Source organism: Saccostrea echinata, unplaced genomic scaffold (assembly GCF_033153115.1).
Source record: "Saccostrea echinata isolate AGI-Se365-2 ecotype Australia unplaced genomic scaffold, CSIRO_AGI_Sech_v1 ptg000012l, whole genome shotgun sequence".
NCBI classification, from domain to species: Eukaryota; Metazoa; Mollusca; class Bivalvia; order Ostreida; family Ostreidae; genus Saccostrea; species Saccostrea echinata.
The window spans coordinates 19,504,849-19,524,973 of NW_026889761.1; the positions used below are offsets into that span (position 1 = coordinate 19,504,849).

The 20,125-nt window shown below is 30.7% G+C and overlaps 2 protein-coding genes across 3 annotated transcripts in view; both read right to left on the reverse strand.

Annotated features, from left to right (window-relative positions):
• Positions 1–10,493, reverse strand: part of LOC133185495 (uncharacterized) — a 27,331-nt gene extending 16,838 nt beyond the window's left edge. The window contains exons 1-2 of the mRNA XM_061320759.1: positions 9,854–10,493; positions 7,847–7,975 (exon numbers count right to left, since the gene is read on the reverse strand). Of these exons, the coding sequence (XP_061176743.1) occupies positions 7,847–7,975; positions 9,854–10,331 (607 nt within the window). The 5' untranslated portion in view covers positions 10,332–10,493. The remainder of the gene's footprint in view (positions 1–7,846; positions 7,976–9,853) is intronic.
• Positions 7,173–19,709, reverse strand: LOC133185494 (uncharacterized). Of its 2 annotated transcripts, none has more exons than XM_061320757.1 (3): positions 19,006–19,709; positions 16,962–17,090; positions 7,173–7,602 (listed from the first exon to the last, which is right to left on the reverse strand). In XM_061320757.1, exons 1-3 carry the CDS (start codon positions 19,688–19,690, stop codon positions 7,196–7,198), a joined length of 1,221 nt encoding a protein of 406 aa, XP_061176741.1. In that variant the 5' UTR covers positions 19,691–19,709; the 3' UTR covers positions 7,173–7,195. The 2 variants fall into 2 exon arrangements, with proteins under 2 accessions (XP_061176741.1, XP_061176742.1); XM_061320758.1 differs by lacking the exon at positions 7,173–7,602 and adding an exon at positions 16,213–16,674.
• Positions 19,710–20,125: the final 416 nt, after the last annotated feature.

Here is a 20,125-nt window from a genome sequence, read left to right on the forward strand (position 1 = left end):
TCCAATGTTGATTTAAAGATTACATGATGCATGAAAAATAAATGAATCAAAGAATCAAATAACTTAGGTATGGTGTTATTTATTGATGCTGAGGCGTAACCCACGTGAAGCAAATGACCGAAGATATTATTCATGTATATATACATTATTCATACCTAATCTTCATTGCAGACACATTGAACTTGTTATAAATAAAGTTATATGAGAAAACCGGAGAAAGTAGTAACAGGGCCATTAGTATAATAACCGGTACCAGAGTAGTATTTGACCCACACTGCGTCTCCTTTCTGAATAGTCAGCACCACCATATTGGGACCCGCCTCATAATAATCAGAACTACCGGAACTGAAGGCCATAGTTCTGACTTTTCTTGATCCGTTCAACACAATGTCTACAAAAATTGTTTGTGTATTATAACTTTGAACATTAACAAAGAAGACGTACATCCCGCTGATAGGAGCAGTAAATATTCCGTTACTCGGATTGTATCCATTTCCTTCGTTTTTGATAACACAAGAAAAAACCAGCGTTCCACTGTTCCATGTAGAGCTGGAGGCGAAAAAAACTACCTTTTTTGATTTATCTACAAATATAATTGGTTTAGTGCTTTTTTTAATTAACTTATTAAAGATTAAAGGAGGTCCATAGAATTATGATGTATGCATGATAAATCAAAATTTGAAGTGCTACATAAAGACCAACTACTTGTTTTCGCAGATTGAAGTGAAGATTAAAAAATAGAATAGAGATTATGAAGATACAGATCGCAAAGTGCAAATTCGTTATGTTTCAATTAACATCTCTTACCGTTTTCTCGTTTATCTTAAGCTATTACCTAAAATTGATTCGTCAAATTCATTCGGAACACCTCAAGAGAAGACACTGTAGAAGACTGCTGCAGTTGGTCATACTTAGATTGTTTCACTTCCGCCATCATGTCCTCTAATGTTTTACTGATGTTCACTGAAATTAAAATGTGAGGTGAATAATTTTTTCGATAAATATATAAATCTATCATGTAAATTTTCAGATGCTTGCAAAGTATCTGTGCGATATATATGAAACTATTTTATCACCACTAAAGTTAATGAATGTCAATGAAATAGATGTAAATTTTTAAACAACATCGAACACTAAATCGCTTGACAAATTACTCCAATTATTATTTTAATCTTTTTTATACCAAAATAAACAATAGTTTTACACTGTATTTTTTACGATAAAAATATTTTAAAAGAAAATTATGAGAATTATCAAGATTTTGAGTGCTTAATGTATGTTTTAAATAGGAATCAGACTCACAGTAAACTCAGAGATATTTGGCAGTATCAAATCGTTTATTTTCGCCATGTTTGTTTTTCTGGTTAACAAACTGGATAAAAATATATACGATTCTATAATTTAAAGGGGGCTTTACAATACAAAACAGTATCAATGAAAATCGACACGACTCTTGTAGATGCATGTATATGGGTATGATCTTCATTATTTTAGTACTGTTATCATAATTGGTGTTGGACATTAGCTAAAAAGAGTTTTCTGATATCGTTTCTTGTGCATTAATGTTGCTTTCTACACAAACAACAACAATATTTCTCTAACCACTCTCTCATAATTCTTTGCATACCTGTACCTATTTACTTAGACATAACTTTATCAACATATCACCTTTTCATAACTTGTATTTGAAAATCAAATTTAATGTTTAATTAAGGATGCCCGGTCTGTTTTTAAAATTATCAATTAATCAAAAAGTATCATAATGAAGCTTGAAAGAAAATTTTTCGTGCAATAATTTTCATATTTTGCATCTTAATATGAAACAAGTCTTAAAAACGATTTTTACAAGTAGACATTTTCCTTAAATATACCTGAGATTAAATAATTTTCTTATCAACATTTTTTCGAGGGTTAAAAATGCAGTTTAAAATTAGACCGATTTTGGCATTAAGTGAGAGTTGAAAGACAGCTAAGCAGAGTAAATTTATATTTAAAAAAATGTATATTAATTTCAATAAGAGAAGATTTTAAGAGAACCTGTATCATGTATCAATTTTTTGTTAAAGGTAATAAAATTCTCTTTGGAAAATACACAGAAAGTAACACACTTAAATTTTGTAAAAAGGGGAGCCAGAGGGGAGCCAGACAACCTAACAGGAGAGTAGCTTCAAATCTGTAATTTACTATAGCAAAATCTTGTCTAGTTATGATTACATTTATTTTCAAATATTTACAGCAACATATCGGATACACTTTCTTTTTGCATGTAACTCTGGATTCCTCGCTATGGTTTAAGATGTTTATGGTAATCTTAAAAGTAATAAAAATACTAGTTTGATTCAAATAGATAGGTAAAAATTCAAAATTCTGTTTATATTTTTGTAAACTTTTAAAACCTTAACCCCTGAACTGATCAGCTTTACCCAATTCTTTAACTGATATTCAAAAATAAATTAAACATCTTTCTCACTTTTCCCCATAAATTTATGCTGTATATATTTTACTTTCTAGATTAAACAGATAAATACAAAATTAATTGTCAAACGAATCGTGTAGATTATCAATATTAAATCTATAATCAATTCTAGTCTATTTTTAAACTGCAGCATAGATTATTATTCATTTAACGGAACGTGCATTCGCAATGTCCAATGACCAGTTATCACATGAATACAAAAGTCACTTATAAAGTGGAAAATATCTAGAAGACGTTCAGACAGTGTAGGACATTTACATGTGAAAATGTGAAAATTATATGAATTTCTCGTTTGATGTTGAAATTGAACATTCTTCGCTAAATATAACTTTTTATTCGATATAACCCTAATTAGGTTTCGTTGCCAATAAATAATCTTAAAATATCTGACCGGTGTTAAGAACTTGAACTAAATGCCACCGAATGATTTTCTGCATATGAAGTGTGTTTGGAATTTTTACTGAATATAGAAATTAATGTCAAATTTACAACTGAATTTCATGAAAAATAGAATAAGATATCAGTTTTTCTAACTTTGTAACCCTAGAAAGTTTGAAATAGAGATTTTATTTGGACACATTAGACTTTTGATATACACATATGTATTTGATGATTGACTTTACATAACGCTAATATCATAATCAGCTGTTGGTAAATTTTGACTGACGTGGTTCAAGCCAGTTGTTATGCTGTTATTTTTAAAGTAATGTTGACTACGGAATACACTTTACCATTGCCAAAAAAAGGATGAAATATTGCTCAGAAAAACCTTTAATAATCAATTATAATTATTCAATGCACAGTTAGCTGATACATACAGAGTGCTCAGACTGGTAGGACCGGTCGTCAGGGGATCCTTCCTGCAAACCTGATCCCATATTTGATGTTTCCATAGGTACATGTTTTGTCATGTTCTCGATTTTGTTCTGTTTATAAGAAATATTGATTGATTGATTGATTAATTGTATATTGTTTAACGTCCCTTTTTTTACTCACAGAGAGACGTCTAAGATTGGTCATTTATCAACCTTTACCTATTCCAATCAAGAAGGATAAATTGTATTGTTAATATTGTTAATTGATTTAAATTTTGAGTCTCAATATGCATATTTTGATCGCCGATTACGCGCCATTGCTCTGAAGTCATAGGTTTCAATCCTGCATGGTTAAGCAAAGTACTTACTGTGTTTACAATAGGGCTAAATTGTTGCGTTTTTTTTTAAATTTGTTTTAATAATAAATAAGTGATAATGGATTATTGGAGGCTAGTAAGGTATAATTTTGCGGCATTTGAACGCACAAACGTGAACAAAAAGGATTAAGGAAGATTTTTCTCATATTTCCTAGACTTTGGCGGGCGGTGAAAGGGGCCCTTTTTCTGCAATCGCGAGGGCTTTGTCCCCATTCATAAATATTTTTTATGCCTCAGAGACGAATTTTTAGTATTAAAAATATTTTTCAGAAGAATGAATCTTCATAACACCGCTTTCTCGATCCTTTTTAAATGCAGAATTTTACCTTTTCAAATCTAAAAATTGTTATATTATAGCTAAAGTCTTCAAGCACAGTCTGTTTAGATACTCATAAAAGATTTTTTGGAAAGAGACTTTCAATATATACATTATATTGATTAAATAAAATCGTATACTTCACTGTAAAATCCAGGTTTCGCCAATACAGCTATGTAGGTCTTTGTATTATTTGAATGAGAGGCGGAGCTTCTATCAAGCGTGAATGAATACATTAGCGTGTGTTCGAGGTGTATTAAGTTTTATGATAAACTGAACTTAAAAACCCTCCTTTTTTGTGATAGAGACCGACAAAACATAAGCATACATTTTTAATTTGGCAGGCTTAACTTTGATTTTTTTTTCTGCTTAACTTTCGAGTTGTATTTGAAGTGATTTCCTAGAAATTCGTTAAATTATATTTATACATTAAATACACAATGGGATTTGTAAACAGAACGTATAGCGAAGGATGTACTATTTTTCTTACTTTAAAAAAGCATTTTTTAAAAAGAGATTATTAATCCATTTAAACTTGTTGCTTAATTAGAATTTATTTCATACATAATATATAATTTTGCAAAATCCTACAAGAAATACACTTAGGCGGTTGAATTATGATATAAAACTACACTCAGTGTATAAAAAAAAGAAGTAAATCGTGAAGAAATTGAAAATTAAACCTCAATTAAATGTCATTATCATCGCTGGTGGATTAAGAAACATCAGTGTCGGTGTACTTTAAAGTCCAAATTGCATTGTTTCAAAATATCCTGTTTATTCATGTCAGACAAGTTAATATGATCTTCCTCATCTAGGAATTCAATTTTTGTCAAAATCCACTCCTGTCCTTTTTTATTTTAGCAAACTCTCTCCTTGTAGTAAGATAAATAATAAATCACTCCAAGGTATTTTTAACGCCCTTTTCATTCTACTGATTTTTTTAACTAATATCTAAATCTTTAAAGTCACATATGGCGTATTTTTATAAGTTCAGACTGATTAAAATTAAAAAGATCTTTCTATTTGTTTTATAACTTTATGTAAAGATAGGACTTTCCTGTAAATTATACAATTTAAATCAATAACGTTTCAAAGATATAGGAAATATAAAACAATAAACGATTTATTTACTGACTCCGCATTTAAATAACAGACACAGTTTAAGGTCAATTTAACTATGGAAACGAGGTTATTCAAGTTCAAAATCGGAGAAAATTTTAATTTGAACGTAAATAACATATATCATGTTTATATACACTCAATTTCGTTTCTTTATTTTTTAGCTCGGATACGCCATATATAGCTTTAATTATAAGTTGATCGGACATGTGAAAGGGTCATAAAAGTGCATTTTCTTGCTTTTAAACATTATGCATCTTTAATTTAATTTTTTGTAAATTATCGGGGGGTCAGATTTGGACGTTTAAACGATTTATTCTTTTAAAACAAAAAATAATAATTTTAAGATGTGTTTCTAAAAAACGCCCACAGAATCTGGTAGAAATATGAAATTCCTTTGAAGAGTGTCATTTCTAGTACTTGATATTCACTACTGGAAACAGATTAAAGATATGAAAGATTTATTTATTAATCATTTATTAAAAACCTGAACAAAAGAGAATTTATATTCCGATATTTATAAATAATTTTAAATAAAAATGTAGTAAACCGTTCTATTCAGCCGAGATCCCGAGATGTCGACAGCTACGTCTTCGCCGTCCTCTCTACTTGTCGACAATTTTCTTGGTTATTTCTTTCTGCTAGATGTTCAATACAAAACAAATTGAACATCCTTTACCAAAGGAATATCATCAGTGTCAAAATTTCTGTCAATCATAATGTGTAGTCTACATTTTAAACATCAAAATAAAATTCGATATATTCATTCTTTCAATTAGCTATACGAGTTCTAATTGAACATTGACACCTATGACATTTCAGTATCACGTGACCCCTTCTAAGTAATGGAAATTATTACTTCGAGAATCTTTTTATAAGGGCCTTTTATCACCTATAATTACTATTTTCAAAATTATTTAATAATACTGAGCACTAGCTAATATTTGCACATTGATATAACTAGCCGTGTCTGTTATTCTTCATTTCAATTTTTTTTTTAATTTTTCTTGCATATTCCAAATTAGTCCCACCCTTACCCCTGCACCATTGACTTGAACCTCCACAACCTGAGGATGCTTGCATATAAATTGTCTAAAATGGCTATTGGCTCTTAACAAAGACAATTTTGAACAGGTTTCACATATATTCTCACGTAAAATGACCTCCTATTGTAACCATTGTTCTTTTGTCAGAATTTTGATTGCAAGCTTCAAAAGTAAATTAGTGTTTATGTCGAATAAAACACTTTGTTAAGCTTAATCTTTGATGTCACTACTAATAATGATTTCATGCATAAGTATGCGATAAAATAAATGTACCTATTAGTGTTATGTCAAACTTTTGATTCTCTGTTATTTGAATTAGTGAATAGAAGAATAAAACAAATTTTATTGCAAGCAAATATACAAATAATTTAGCTCTCAATAGCTATTTGTCGACTATAAACTTACAGAAGTCACAGTTGTACAGTTTTGGATTTACAATGCATATCACTTCAGCTTAAGACAATAGAAATCGATAGGTTTAATAATTATAAACTTCTAATAGAAATTACACACAAAAAGAAAAAGAACTTTTTTACGACAATACATGGGATACAATGTCTCTGAGTATTCTAAAGACACATTAAAAAAAAACCAGCAAATCACCAAAATATGAGTATTAAAAGTGTCTTCAACAAAAAGCAAAATTGGTGGCAATAAAAATTTGTTTAAGATATTTAGGCTAGTCTTAAAGTCATAAAAATACTAATTTGTCTAAAATAGATGGGAAAATTTTGAAAATTCTGTTTCTATTTTCGTTTAAAAACATTGAGCCCTGAACTGATCAGCTTTACTCAATTACCCCTACAGATATCCATAAAATAAATTTAAACGATTTTTTCTTACTTTTCTTCATATATTTATGCTGTAGATATTTTACTTTCCAGATTAAATATAAAATCAATTGTCAAACAAATCGTGTAGGTTAGCAAATTGCAGTCTATTTTTGATCGAACTGCGACATAGATTATTCATTTGTAAAGGAACATGCATATTTAATATCCATAATACTAGCATGCACAATGACCTTTCACGTGCTGCTTTAATTACTTGTATATGAGAAAACCGGAAAAAGTAGTAATGGGACCTTCGTGGTAATAACCTTGTCCAGAGTAACGTTTGACCCACACTGCGTCTCCCTTATGAATATTCAGCACCACCATATTGGGACCTGCGTCGTAATAATCAGGACTGCCACTGTAACTATAGGCCATAGTTCTTACTTTTGTTGATCCATTCAACACAATGTCTGCATAAATGGTTTGACTATCATAACTCTGAACATTTACAAAGAAGACGTACATCCCGCCGACAGGAGCAGTAAATATTCCGTTACTCGGGTTGTATCCATTTCCTTCGTTTGTGATGACAGAAGGAAATACCAGCGTTCCACTTTTCCATGAAGAGCTGGTGGACGTCACTGAGGCGGAAAAACCTACCTTCTTTGGTTTATCTACAAATATAATTGGTTTAGTGCTTTTTTTTAAATTAAGTTATTGAAGATTAAAGGAGGTCCATGGAATTATGATGTATGCATGATAAATCAAAATTTGAAGTGCTACATGTATGTTTTACTTTTCCCAGAATTGAAGATTAAAAAAAGAATAGAGATTATGAAGATACAGATCGCAAAGTGCAAACTCGTCAAGTTTTAATTAACATCTCTTACCATTCTCTCGTTTATCTTAAGCTATTACCTAAAATGTGATTCGTCAAATTCATTCGGAACACCTCAAGAGAAGACACTGTAGAAGACAGCTGCAGTTGGTCATACTTAGATTGTTTCACTTCCGCCATCATGCCCTCTAATGTTTTACTGATGTTCACTGATATTAAAATGTGAGAATAATAAATTTTTCGAAATAAATAAATCTATCATGTAAATTTTCAGATAAGTGCAAATTATCTATATATGAAACTATTTTATCACCACGAGTTTATGAATGTCAAGGAAATAGAAGTAACTCGACACATTACCCCAATTATTATTTTAATCTATTTTTATACCAAAATAAACAATGGTTTTACACTGTATTTTTCCGATAAGAATATTTTAAAAGAACATTATGAGAATTATCAAGATTTTGAGTGCTTAATGTATGCTTTAAGCAGGAATCAGACTAACAGTAAGCTCAGATATTTGGCAGTATCAAATCGTTTATTTTTGACATCTTTGTTCTGCTGGTTAACAAACTGGATAAAAATCTATATGATTCTATAATTTAAAGGGGGCTTTACAATACAAAACATATCGATAAAATCGACACGAACTCTTGTATATGCATGTATATGGGTATGATCTTCATTATTTTAGTACTGTTATCAAAATTGGTGTTGGACATTAGCTAAAAAGAGTTTTCTGATATCGTTTCTTGTGCATTAATGTTGCTTTCTACACAAACAACAATACTATTTCTCTAACCACTCTCTCATAATTCTTTGCATACCTGTACCTATTTATTTGGACGTAACTGTATCAACACATCACCTTTTCAAAACTTGTATTTGAAAATCAAATTTAATGTTTAATTAAGGATGCCCGGTCCACTCTTAAAATCTTAAAATCATCAATTAATCAAAAAGTATCAAAATGAAGCTTGAAAGACATTTTTCTTGCAATCATTTTCATATTTTGTATCTTAATATGAAACAAGTCTTAAAAACGATTTTTACAAGTAGAACTATTTCTTAAAATATACTTGATATTAATAATTTTCTTTCTGTATATGTACTAATAAATGTTCTCTGTGATGATTGAACGTAAAATAATCAAATTTTTTTCGAGGGTTAAAAATACAGTTACAAATTAGACCGATTTTGGTATTAAATGGTAGTTGAAAGACAGCTAAGTAGAGTAAATTTATATTTTAAAAAATGCATGTAAATTTCAATAAGAGTATACTTGAGTATTTAACAGGAAATACCTCAATTTTTAAAACTATGATCAATAAATTCTTTATAAATAAAACATAGCAAGTACGAAAACTCTTCAAATAATGAAATAAAATAAAAATTGGAAAAGTGATGGAAAAATACATAGACAACTAGAGTTTAAGCAATAAACTTCTAAATTATTCCAGTCCGAATTTCTGATGACTTTTTTTAAAATTTATTACTACAAAAATCTGAACGATAGGAATTCTAAATTATGTAAAACGTCGGTTTACTTATATTACCCTTATTCTGCAGGTATGAAAATTATATGAGGTCAAAGACAAAATTCTTCTGACATATTACCTAGAATGATTTTGATTATATTGTTCATGTTCTTTATTGCATATCATTTAATTATTTGAAACAATACATGAGCTATATGACATATTCGAGGAAAAACACAAAGAATCTTAACTTTCAGAATAATATTGTAAGAAAAAAAAAAGAGAAAAAATAAAACTTAGTAGGAATTTCCTCCTCATCACCAGAGATTTACCTATGATATTGCATATTTTCTTCAAATAGTATAATATGAAATTTTAATTTTAATATGTGTTTTCTACTTTGATATTTTCTCCATTTATAACAATTTTTGTTCAAAGATATTGTACTTAATAGCAATCTGTTTCTGAAAACTAAAATCCTGAATAAACATCATCCTTAAGAGACCTTATTCCGGACAAATTGAACCTTATGTGCAATTCTTTTATTTGTTAACATGCAGTACTCTTCACAAGAGTTTATACAGAGCAGAAAAGAATGTTACTTACCAGATATAGAATTTTGTATAATATTTTGTGAGTGTTCGAGGTCAGACACGGATTTAAGCATTGTTTTATTTGTTGTCATTATATCATTAGTCAGGTTCTCCACAGAGGTGTTCATTCTCAAAGATAATTGTTCATATTTTTCTTCTATCATTTTAGGAATATTCTTGTCCATTTCCAAAGTGTGTTTATTCAAGTCCAGAAGAGTAACTGACAGATACCGAACTTCTACTTTAAGATCCGCCAGTACTTCACTAGTGTTTGTCTCGAAATTTTCTCTTTTCTCCTCCAATTGTGCCACAACCTGTTGAATGTGCTCGTCGATTTTCGTAAAATTTTCTGTAACAGCTCTGAAAGTTTCCCCATAGCGCCTGTGTTCAAGCTCAAACCTTTGGTTTTCTCTTTTAAGTTTATCAACCTCCTGTTTTAAGGCGGCAACTTCTACATCTGTTTTCTGCTGAGATATTTCCAATGTCTCCATACTTTTTTTTCAGATCGAGCATGTCCTTCATTAAAGCGTGTACGTTCTTCACTAGTGACATTCTAATGATTGTTTCTTGGTTCAGTAATTGCCGGAAGACGTCCACATTTTTGGAGTCCGGATCACTGATGTCCAGTAGAGTAGAACTGTTGTCGATGCTGTCCGTGAATATGGACAATCCATTTGTTTGTATGAGAAAACCAAACATTAATGTAAACACCAGTTCTTGCTTCATTTTAGAAATAAGAGAAGGAATAATGATACGAGAAAATATTGAGGCTTAAATACATTTGCATATAAGCTTTGACCTTTTCTATCGCATGGCACATGCGCAGAATGCACGTTTGTTAAGAGCATGAGTTGACAAATATTTAAAAAGAACTGTTTTCGACTGTTATTGACACTAGTTAACTTCCTTTTTAATGTTTTTGTTCATCTGTTTTTTTAATTATAAAGTAAAAAGAAATTCTGAAGAAGTCAAATCCAATTAAAGGATATTTTAAATGCACGTTTATGTCATAGAAAAAGCATCGACGACGACATTTTCTTGCCCATTGGTAATGTTTTTTTGTTTGTTTGTTTGTTTGTTTTTTTTTCATTTTTTTTTTGGGGGGGGGGATACTTTCATTTTATAGAATAGAAAAGGAAGTTTAAACCACAACATATGACTGCTTTTTAGATTCATTACATACATCTGTTCTTGGTTCCTGTATTGTAATGCATTAGTGACTAAGGGAGAATAACGATGCCTTAAAATGTTCTCATACTACATTTTTACATAGACCGTGATGATTTTGATAAATGTTATTTCGTAGTCTCTTCTCAAGCCTTCTATGTTAATCCACATGTATTTTTCCTAAAAGGCAGTGAAGTACCCACGATCGACAACAGTCATTTCAGGATTCATAACATTCTGGTAATTTTGCCTTTTGTTTGTGATTTGATCTTTACAAATATTTCATTTATAATTTCCTAAACAACTTCAAACCCTTCCCCCTGCTTGCACCATCCTGGCTGCTTTGAGCTTGAAAAAGAATTCAAAAGTCATTTATAAAATGGAAGATATCTAGAAGACGTTCAGACAGTATAGGACTACTCAAGCGTTAACATGTGAAAAAATGTGAAAATTATATGAATTTCTTGTTTGATGTTGAAATCGAACATTCGTCACAGAATATATGTTTTATATGATAACCCTGACATTCGATACCAGTAAATAATCTTAAAATATCTGACCGATGTTAAAATAACTACAATATCTTTAATGTAAAAGAAGGTAACGAACAGGCTGTTTCTAATGTACAAAAGATTAAGATCCCTCCGCTAAGTAAAAGGTCCGTATGCAGGTCGTATTTTATATCGTTTGGAGACTACGATTACATGTGGCGAATCAATTTATTAGTCCCCTACCGGTGAAACCGGAGGGGACTATAGGTTTCCTCTGAGTCTGTCCGTCCGTCTGTCTGTCCGTTTGTCTGTCTATCAGTCTGTCCCACTTGGTTTTCCGCACTTTTTTTCTTTATGCTTTTGAGAATTGATTTGAAACTTGCTATGTACCTTTATAGCGACAAACTAAAGATCAAGTTTGAATTTTATCACGTTTAACCAAAAGGTTCTAGAGTAAATCAGTTTTAAACATTCCTCTTTTTTATAATAGTTCAAGATCGGGTTCGTGCTGCACTATATTAATGTTACAAAACGAGGTTGTCAGGTTTAAAATTATTGATTTCAAACTTGCTAGGTAGCTTTATAGTGACAAACTATAGATCAAGTTTGAATTCTGTCACGTTTGACCAACAGGTGCTAGAGTAAATCAGTTTTAAGCATACCTCTTTTTTATCATCGTGTTCACGATCGGGTTCGTGCTGCACTAAAATGTTCTAAAAACGAGGTTGTCGATTGTGACAGAAGACGGTACAATCTCCTATGCAGAGTTGTCGTTCGTTCTTCTCTCAGACACCTCTGCAATGGGCTCGTGTCAAGATTTTTGACGTAACGTAAAAAACATAACATTTAAAGGGTTATTTCAAATTAAACTAATAGTTTTATATTTATTTAGTAAATATCTATCTTTAAGGACTATCCTTACCTCAGACATTTGATTATAATGAATTAAAACAAACGCACTATTTCTCGTGCTTATCATTGTAATATACGTGAGCCAACGACAGAGGTGAATGTATGAGCCGATGGTAGAGTGAAGACGGTAAAGTAATATTGTGCATTGTTTTCAACAGTTCCTACCAGGGAATACTTACTATACTTGGCGAAATAATACCAGATGCAATAAAGACTGAATATTTTTCCCGATTTAAATTGTTTTTTATATCCCTAAATATTTATAAGTAAAGCCAGAGATTTTTTACCGGGTGATAGAAAACGAGTAACGTAAGTAATTGTCATGTTATTCATACATTGTGTGATTTTAGTCAAACACGTCTTTGTAAGACATATTTCATTCCAACATTTCATTAATATTCATAAACAAGTAATCCGAAATGTCCACACTTGAGGGGGGGGGGGGGGCAGTTATCATATACAGGGTCTTATAAAATGACATCCTTAAATGAAAATTGGATACCGGTAGGGGACATGTATTGCTTATGCAATACTCTCAGAATGCTTGTTAATATTACGCTTAAATTTAAAACATAGAAGTAAAGCACAGAAAGCATGAGTGCGCATATCTGTGTTTTCTTTTCAGTATATCTCAAACAGATATATATAAGTAAAACCATTTGTATTTTCTAAGTCAATGCATTTAAGTTAATCGGTTTTTTTTTTTTTTTTTTTTTTTTTTTTTTTTTTTTTGGTATGCTGAGATTTTTTTTAAAAAATTATATTGGTACAAATTTACATGGAAGAACATATACGTGTGTACACGATTGTGGTATTTCAATATACACTAAAACCCAGACGATGTACATAGCATACGTACTTGTAGAAAAATTATGAATTAAGCATTGAGAGTTTTTAGTATTTTTTTTCTTTGAATATTAATCATATTGACATTTGGCTTATTGTTTTACATTAAAATAAGTAAGGTAGTAGCAACAGGAAGGAAAATTAACAATTATGAAATGATGTATTAATGATATTTGGATAAAAATAATTTTGATATTAATCAGTTGTATTGAATTTATGATTTCATAATAGAATTATCAAGTTTGATTGACTAAGACTTCTTGACATCCAAGCTGATATATGTATTTTAATATAACACTTCGTTCATGTTACATTGACATTGACATGGTGATTTACACCGTCCGGCAGAAATACGCATATTTTCATTAGCACACATATTCTCAATAAAGTTTGGCCAAAGCTTAATTAGTTCTGAATCAATCTCTTTGAAAATCACATTAGATTTTCTTTACTGTTCAATTATGCGACTATGTGCTATTTTCTAGATTAATCTGTGTAAATTTTTGCTCACATTGTATGAGTTTATTACATAATTTTACAAAATATCTACACATTATTCAAATTATCTGTATGAATGTAAATCTATTAGATATTTGCTTATTGTTTGTGTTTTTATCCTAAACATCCTAGTCGCGAATAAATTCGAATAACCCTACTTATACTGAGCTCCAAAACTTTTTTGAAGTCTTTATAAGGATACATTGCAGACTGCAGAAAATATTCTGCCCCTATATTTACTCCTCTCAGTATATTTACAGTTGTGAAGGAGAAACTTCGGAAGCATCGTGCTACATTTTCTTTAAAGTGGTGTATATCAAAATGAGGAGTTTTAAAAACTCAAAAAAAAACTTTTACCAATTGAAATCACAATTCCCCACTTAAGTTAATATCAAAACGTACGACTTTTTTTACTTTTAAAAGAACCATTCTTCTTGATTAATAAAAAAAACAGTATTTGGACATCAGTGACATTTTTTTTTTAAAAAGGGAAAGGGAATTTTTACTGAGGCTATTAATTTTACGTTAGATTTACTTAAAAAGTCTTAGGAATTAAATTCAGTATATCCCAGTGAATCTTAACTATATGACACCAAATGGTTTTCTGCAAATGATTCATATTTGGAAGACATTAATGTCGAACTTACGACTTAAGTCCATGATAAACGGAACAACTGTTTTTCCAACTTTGTAAATGTAAAAGGTGAAGAATACGAACAATGATCAATCTCAAAAAATCTATAAACAATACAAATATGTGAAGAGGGCATAAAACACGGACACCTGAAAATTCCAGAGATGGGATCATGTGTTTAGGTGGAGTAAGCATCCCCGGTTGACCGGTCACACCCGCCGTAAGCCCTATGTATTGATCAGGTAGACCGAACTTTCTCGTAGTCAATTCAGTATAAAAAAAAAACAAAGGCCTAACAATTGGTATGAAACAAGTCAGCCAAAATACGATCCAAGGTCATTATAACGAAATGCCGACTTTAAACGAGGTTGTTGAAATCCCTGTAACATCAACTTATCTGTGAGTAGCATGCCTAGCTTTAAAAATTAATCGTTTCCAGAGCAAGCTCTTGAGTAGCGAATAAGTTAGGAGACATAAACACCATAAGCAGGTAAAAGTAGAAACCTAGAAAGTTTAAAACATTCTATTTGAACATCTCGGACTTTTGATGTGATTAGGAGTAATGATTGATTTTATATGATAATAATATCATAATCATTTTAGCTGTGGGCAAATTTTGACTGATGTGGTTTAAGCCAGATGCTATACATGTACTGTAATAATGATTTTTCCCTACAAAGAGATATAGCGCCGTTTCCTAGTACTTAGTATACGAAATAGCCTACAATACAGCGTGTTTACAAAGATTTTTTTTACGTATTCAAATGTAAATTTTGATCCCCGAATTGGTCCCACTCTTGAACCATTGAAAAACTTAAACGTTCACAACTTGAGGATGCTTGCATATTACTATGTTTAAAATGGTCCTGTTGACCTTAACAAGGATTCCCTATATCCCCGACTTATAAATAGTTCTTTTAATTAAATAATCAGAACTTTGATTGCAAGTAATCGATCTATTATTTTAACGGTCGAGTAAAACACTTTCTTCAGCTTAATATCTGATTTCACCACTTACAATGATCTCATGCATACCCGGTAAATATGCGATAAAATAAATGTTCCTATTTAGTATTGTGTCAAACTTTTAATTCTCAGTTATCTGATTCAATGAATAGAAAAATCAAACAATCTTTATTGCAAGCAAGTACATATATACAAATAATTTTAGCTTTCAATAGCTATTTGTCGACTAAAACATACAAAAGTCACAAATAGTTTTACAGTTTGGGATTTACAATGCATATAATTTCAGCTTAAGACAAGAGAAATTGATATAGGTTTAATAATTATATACTTTTATTAGAGATGATGAGCAAAAAAGATAAAGACATTTCTTACAAAGATACATAGTGAAATGTCGCTGAGTATTCCAATAGACATAATCACCAAAATATGTTTGTTGTTTAACGTCCCTCACACATAAATATGAGTGTAAAAAATGTATTCCACAAAAGCAATTGGTGCCAGGATTTGCAATAAAAAATTTGTTTAAGATGTTTATGCTAGTCATAAAAGTGATAAAAATACTAATTTGAGTCAAATAAATGGGTAGAAATTAAAAATTCTGTTTATATTTTTGTAACATTTTAAAACATTGACCCCTGAACTGATCAGCTTTACCCATTCCAATTCTTCTACAGATTTCCAAAAATAAATTAAAGTTTTTCTCACTTTTCCCCATACATTTATGCTGTAGATATTTAACTTTCTAGATTAAACAGATTAATATAAAATTAATTGTCAATCGAATCGTGTACAATATCAATATTAAGTCTTTACTCAATTGTAGTCTATTTTCAAACTGCAACATAGATTATACATTTGTAACGGAACGTGCATACGCAATGTCCATGGTATGCACAATGACTTTTTACAGATTTAATTACATGTATATAAGAAAACCGGAGAAAGTAGTAATAGGACCATCGTAGTAATAGCCTTTACCAGATCTATGTTTGACCCAAACTGCGTCTCCCTTCTGCAAAGTCAACACTACCATATTGGGACCTGCATCGTAATAATCATTACCGTTACTCCAGGCCATCGTTCTGACTTTAGTTGATCCATTCAACACAATGTCTACATAAATATCTTTAGTACCGGAACTCTGAACATTCACGAAGAAAACGTACATCCCGCCTGTAGGAGCTGTAAATATTCCGTTACTTGGATTATATCCATTGCCTTCGTTGGTGATGACAGAAGGAAATACAAGAGTGCCACTGTTCCATGATGAGCTGCCGGACGTCGTTGAGGCGGAGAAACCTACATTCTTTGATTTATCTACAAATATAATTTGGTTGGTGCTTTTTTTTTAAAATTAACTTATTGAAGATAAAAGGAGATCCAAGGAATTATGATGTATGCATAATTAATCAAAACCTGAAGTTCTAGGTTTTACTTTTAGCAAGAGTTGATGCATAATACCTTAAAACCAACTTTTTGTTTTCGCAGACTGGAAATTGAAGATTAAAAAAGAATATAGAGATTATGAAGATACAGATCGCAAAGTGCAAACTCGTCAAGTGTTAACACCTCTAACGGTTCTCTTGTTTATTTTAAGCTATTACCTAATATGTTATTCGTCAAATTGATTCGGAACACCTCGAGAGAGGACACTGTAGAAGACAGCTGCAGTTGGTCATACTTAGATTGTTTCACTTCCGCCATCATGTCCTCTAATGTTTTATTGATGTTCACTGAAATTAAAATGCGAGACGAATAATTTTTTCTCTATATATAAATCTATCATGTAAATTTTCATATAAGTGCAAATTATCTGTGCGATATATATGAAACTATTTTATCACCACTAAAGTTAATGAATGTCAATGAAATAAAAGTAACTTTTTAAACAACATCGAACATTAAATCGCTCAACACATTAGTTCAATTACTGTTTTAATCTTTTTTATACCAAAATAAACAATAGTTTTACACTGTATTTTTCCGATAAAAATATTTAAACAAAAAAATATGAGAATAATCAAGATTTTTATTGTTTAATGTATGCTTTAAGCAGGAATCAGACTCACAGGAAGCTCAGAGAAAAGGGGGTTTTGAAATACAAAAAAATATAGATGCATGTATATGGCTGTCATCTTCATTATTTTAGTACTGTTATCCAAATTCATGTTGGACATTAGCTAAAAAGAGTTTTCTGATATCGTTTCTTGTGCATTAATGTTGCTTTCTACACAAACAACAATAATATTTCCTTTGTATTTCTTTGCATACCTGTACCTCTTTACCTGGACATAACTGTATAAACACATCACCTTTTCAAAAATTTTATTTGAAAATCAAATTTAATGTTTAATTAAGGATGCCCAGTCCACTCTTCAGCCAGGTACTATAACTCTTAAAATTGTCAATTAATGAAAAAGAATCAAAATGAAGCTTGAAAGAATTTTTTCGTGCAATAATTTTCATATTTTGTATCTTAATATGAAACAAGTCTAAAAAACGATTTTTTAAAAGTAGACATTTTCCTAAAAATATACTTGAGATTAAATAATTTTCCTTACGCATATGTACTAATAAATGTTACATTTATTTTCCACTAATTGCAGCAACATATCGGATGGACTTTCTTCTTGCATGTAACTCAGGATTCATTGCTATGATCACAATATAAATTTAAAAGGAAGGCATCGATGACTTATACAACAAGTTTTACATTCCTTAAGGATGACATTTACTCAGAGGACGAAGAATTCCACTGATAAAAATGAAAAACCACCTGTTCTACATTCTAGACCTATGAATATAGTGATATTATTCACTTGCAAATAACTAGGTTATTCATCGACTTTTTATACTAGTGGCCCTTGAGTATTTAACAAGAAATACCTCAATTTCTAAAACTATGATCAATATTTTCTTTTAAATAAAACATAACAAGTAAGAAAACTCTTCAAGTAATGAAATAAAATAAAAATTGGAAAAGTGTTCGAAAGATACACAGACAACTAGAGTTTAAGCAATAAACTTTTTTAAATATTCCAGTCCGAATTTCTTCTGTCGTTTTTTTTAATCTATTATTACATATATCTGAATGATAGGAATTCTAAACTATCAGTTTACCTATATTACCCGTATTCTGTTGGTATGAAAATTATATGTCAAAGACCAAAATCTTCTGACATATTACCTAGAATGATTTTGATTGTATTATTGATATTCTTTATTGCATTTCATTTAATTATTTGAAACAATACATGAGCTATGTGACATATTTGTAAAATGATGTGGAAAATCACAAAGAATCTTAACTTTCGGAATAATATTGTACGAAAGAAAAAAATGAATTAGTAGGAATTTCCTCCTCATCATTATAAATTTACCTATGATATTGCATATTTTCCTCTAATAGTATGAAGTTAAATTTTAATATGTATTTTCTACTTTGCTATTTTCTCCATTTATAACAATTTTTGTTTAAAGATATTGTACTTAATAGCAATCCGCTTCTGAAAACTAAAACCCTGAGTAAACATCATCCTTAAGAAACCATATTCCTGACAAATTGTACCTTATGTGCAATTCTTTTGTTTAATAACATGGAATACCCTTTATAAGAGTTTATACAGAGCAGAAAAGAATGTTACTTACCAGATATAGAATTTTGTATAATATTTTGTGAGTGTTCGAGGTCAGACACGGATTTAAGCATTGTTTTATTTGTTGTCATTATATCATTAGTCAGGTTCTCCACAGAGGTGTTCATTCTCAAAGATAAGTGTTCATATTTTTCTTCTATCAATTTAGGAATATTCTTGTCCATTTCCAAAGTGTGTTTATTCAAGTCCAGAAGAGTAACTGACAGATACCGAACTTCTACTTTAAGATCCGCCAGTACTACACTAGTGTTAATCTCGAAATTCTCTCTTTTCTCCTCCAATTGCGCCACAACCTGTTGAATGTGCTCGTCGATTTTCGTAAAATTTTCTGTAACAGCTCTAAACGTCTCTTCATAGCGCCTGTGTTCAAGCTCAAACCTTTGGTTTTGTCTTTTTAGTTTATCAACCTCCTGTTTTAAGGCGGCAACTTCTACATCTGTTTTCTGCTGAGATGTTTCCAATGTCTCCATACTTTTCTTCAGATCGAACATGTCCTTCATTAAAGCGTGTACGTTCTTCACTAGTGACATTCTAATGATTGTTTCTTGATTCAGTAACTGCCGGAAAACGTCCGTATTTTTGGAGTCCAGACTATTGATGTCCAGTAAATTTGAACTGTTGTCGCTGTTATCTGTGAATATGGACAATCCATTTGTTTGTATAAGAAAACCAAACATTAATGTAACCCCCAGCGCTTGCTTCATTCTGAAAATCAGAAAAGAAATAATAATACAAGAGAATTGGGCCTTATATACATTTGTATATAAACTTTGACCTTTTCTGTTGCATGACATATGCGCAGTATGCAAGTTCGTTAAAACAAAGCTTAGCAAAATAGTATATACGAAGGCTATTGTCACTAATTTTAAAACTTTCTTTTTAATATTTTTAGCTCACCTGAGCCGAAGGCTCAAGTGAGCATTTCTGATCAAAGAATGTCCGGCGTCCGTCTGTCGTTTGTAATCCGTAAACTTTTCGCATTTTCGACTTCTTCTTAAGAACCACTGGGCAAATTTAAACCAAACTTGCCACAGAGCATCCTTGGGTGAAAGGGAATTAAGTTTGTTCACAGGAAGTGTCGCTCCCTCTTTCAAGGGGAGATAATTAAGAAT

What these genes read in the sequence shown, in the direction of transcription:
- LOC133185494 (XM_061320757.1), bottom strand. Translation starts at nt 19,690, where the DNA reads ATGTTTGGTTTTCTTATACAAACAAATGGATTGTCCATATTCACAGAT. An exon ending in TATACAAAATTCTATATCTG is followed by an intron (nt 17,091 to 19,005) that starts GTAAGTAACATT and finishes TTTTAATTTCAG; the next exon opens with TGAACATCAATAAAACATTA. An exon ending in TTTGACGAATAACATATTAG is followed by an intron (nt 7,603 to 16,961) that starts GTAATAGCTTAA and finishes TTATATTTGTAG; the next exon opens with ATAAACCAAAGAAGGTAGGT.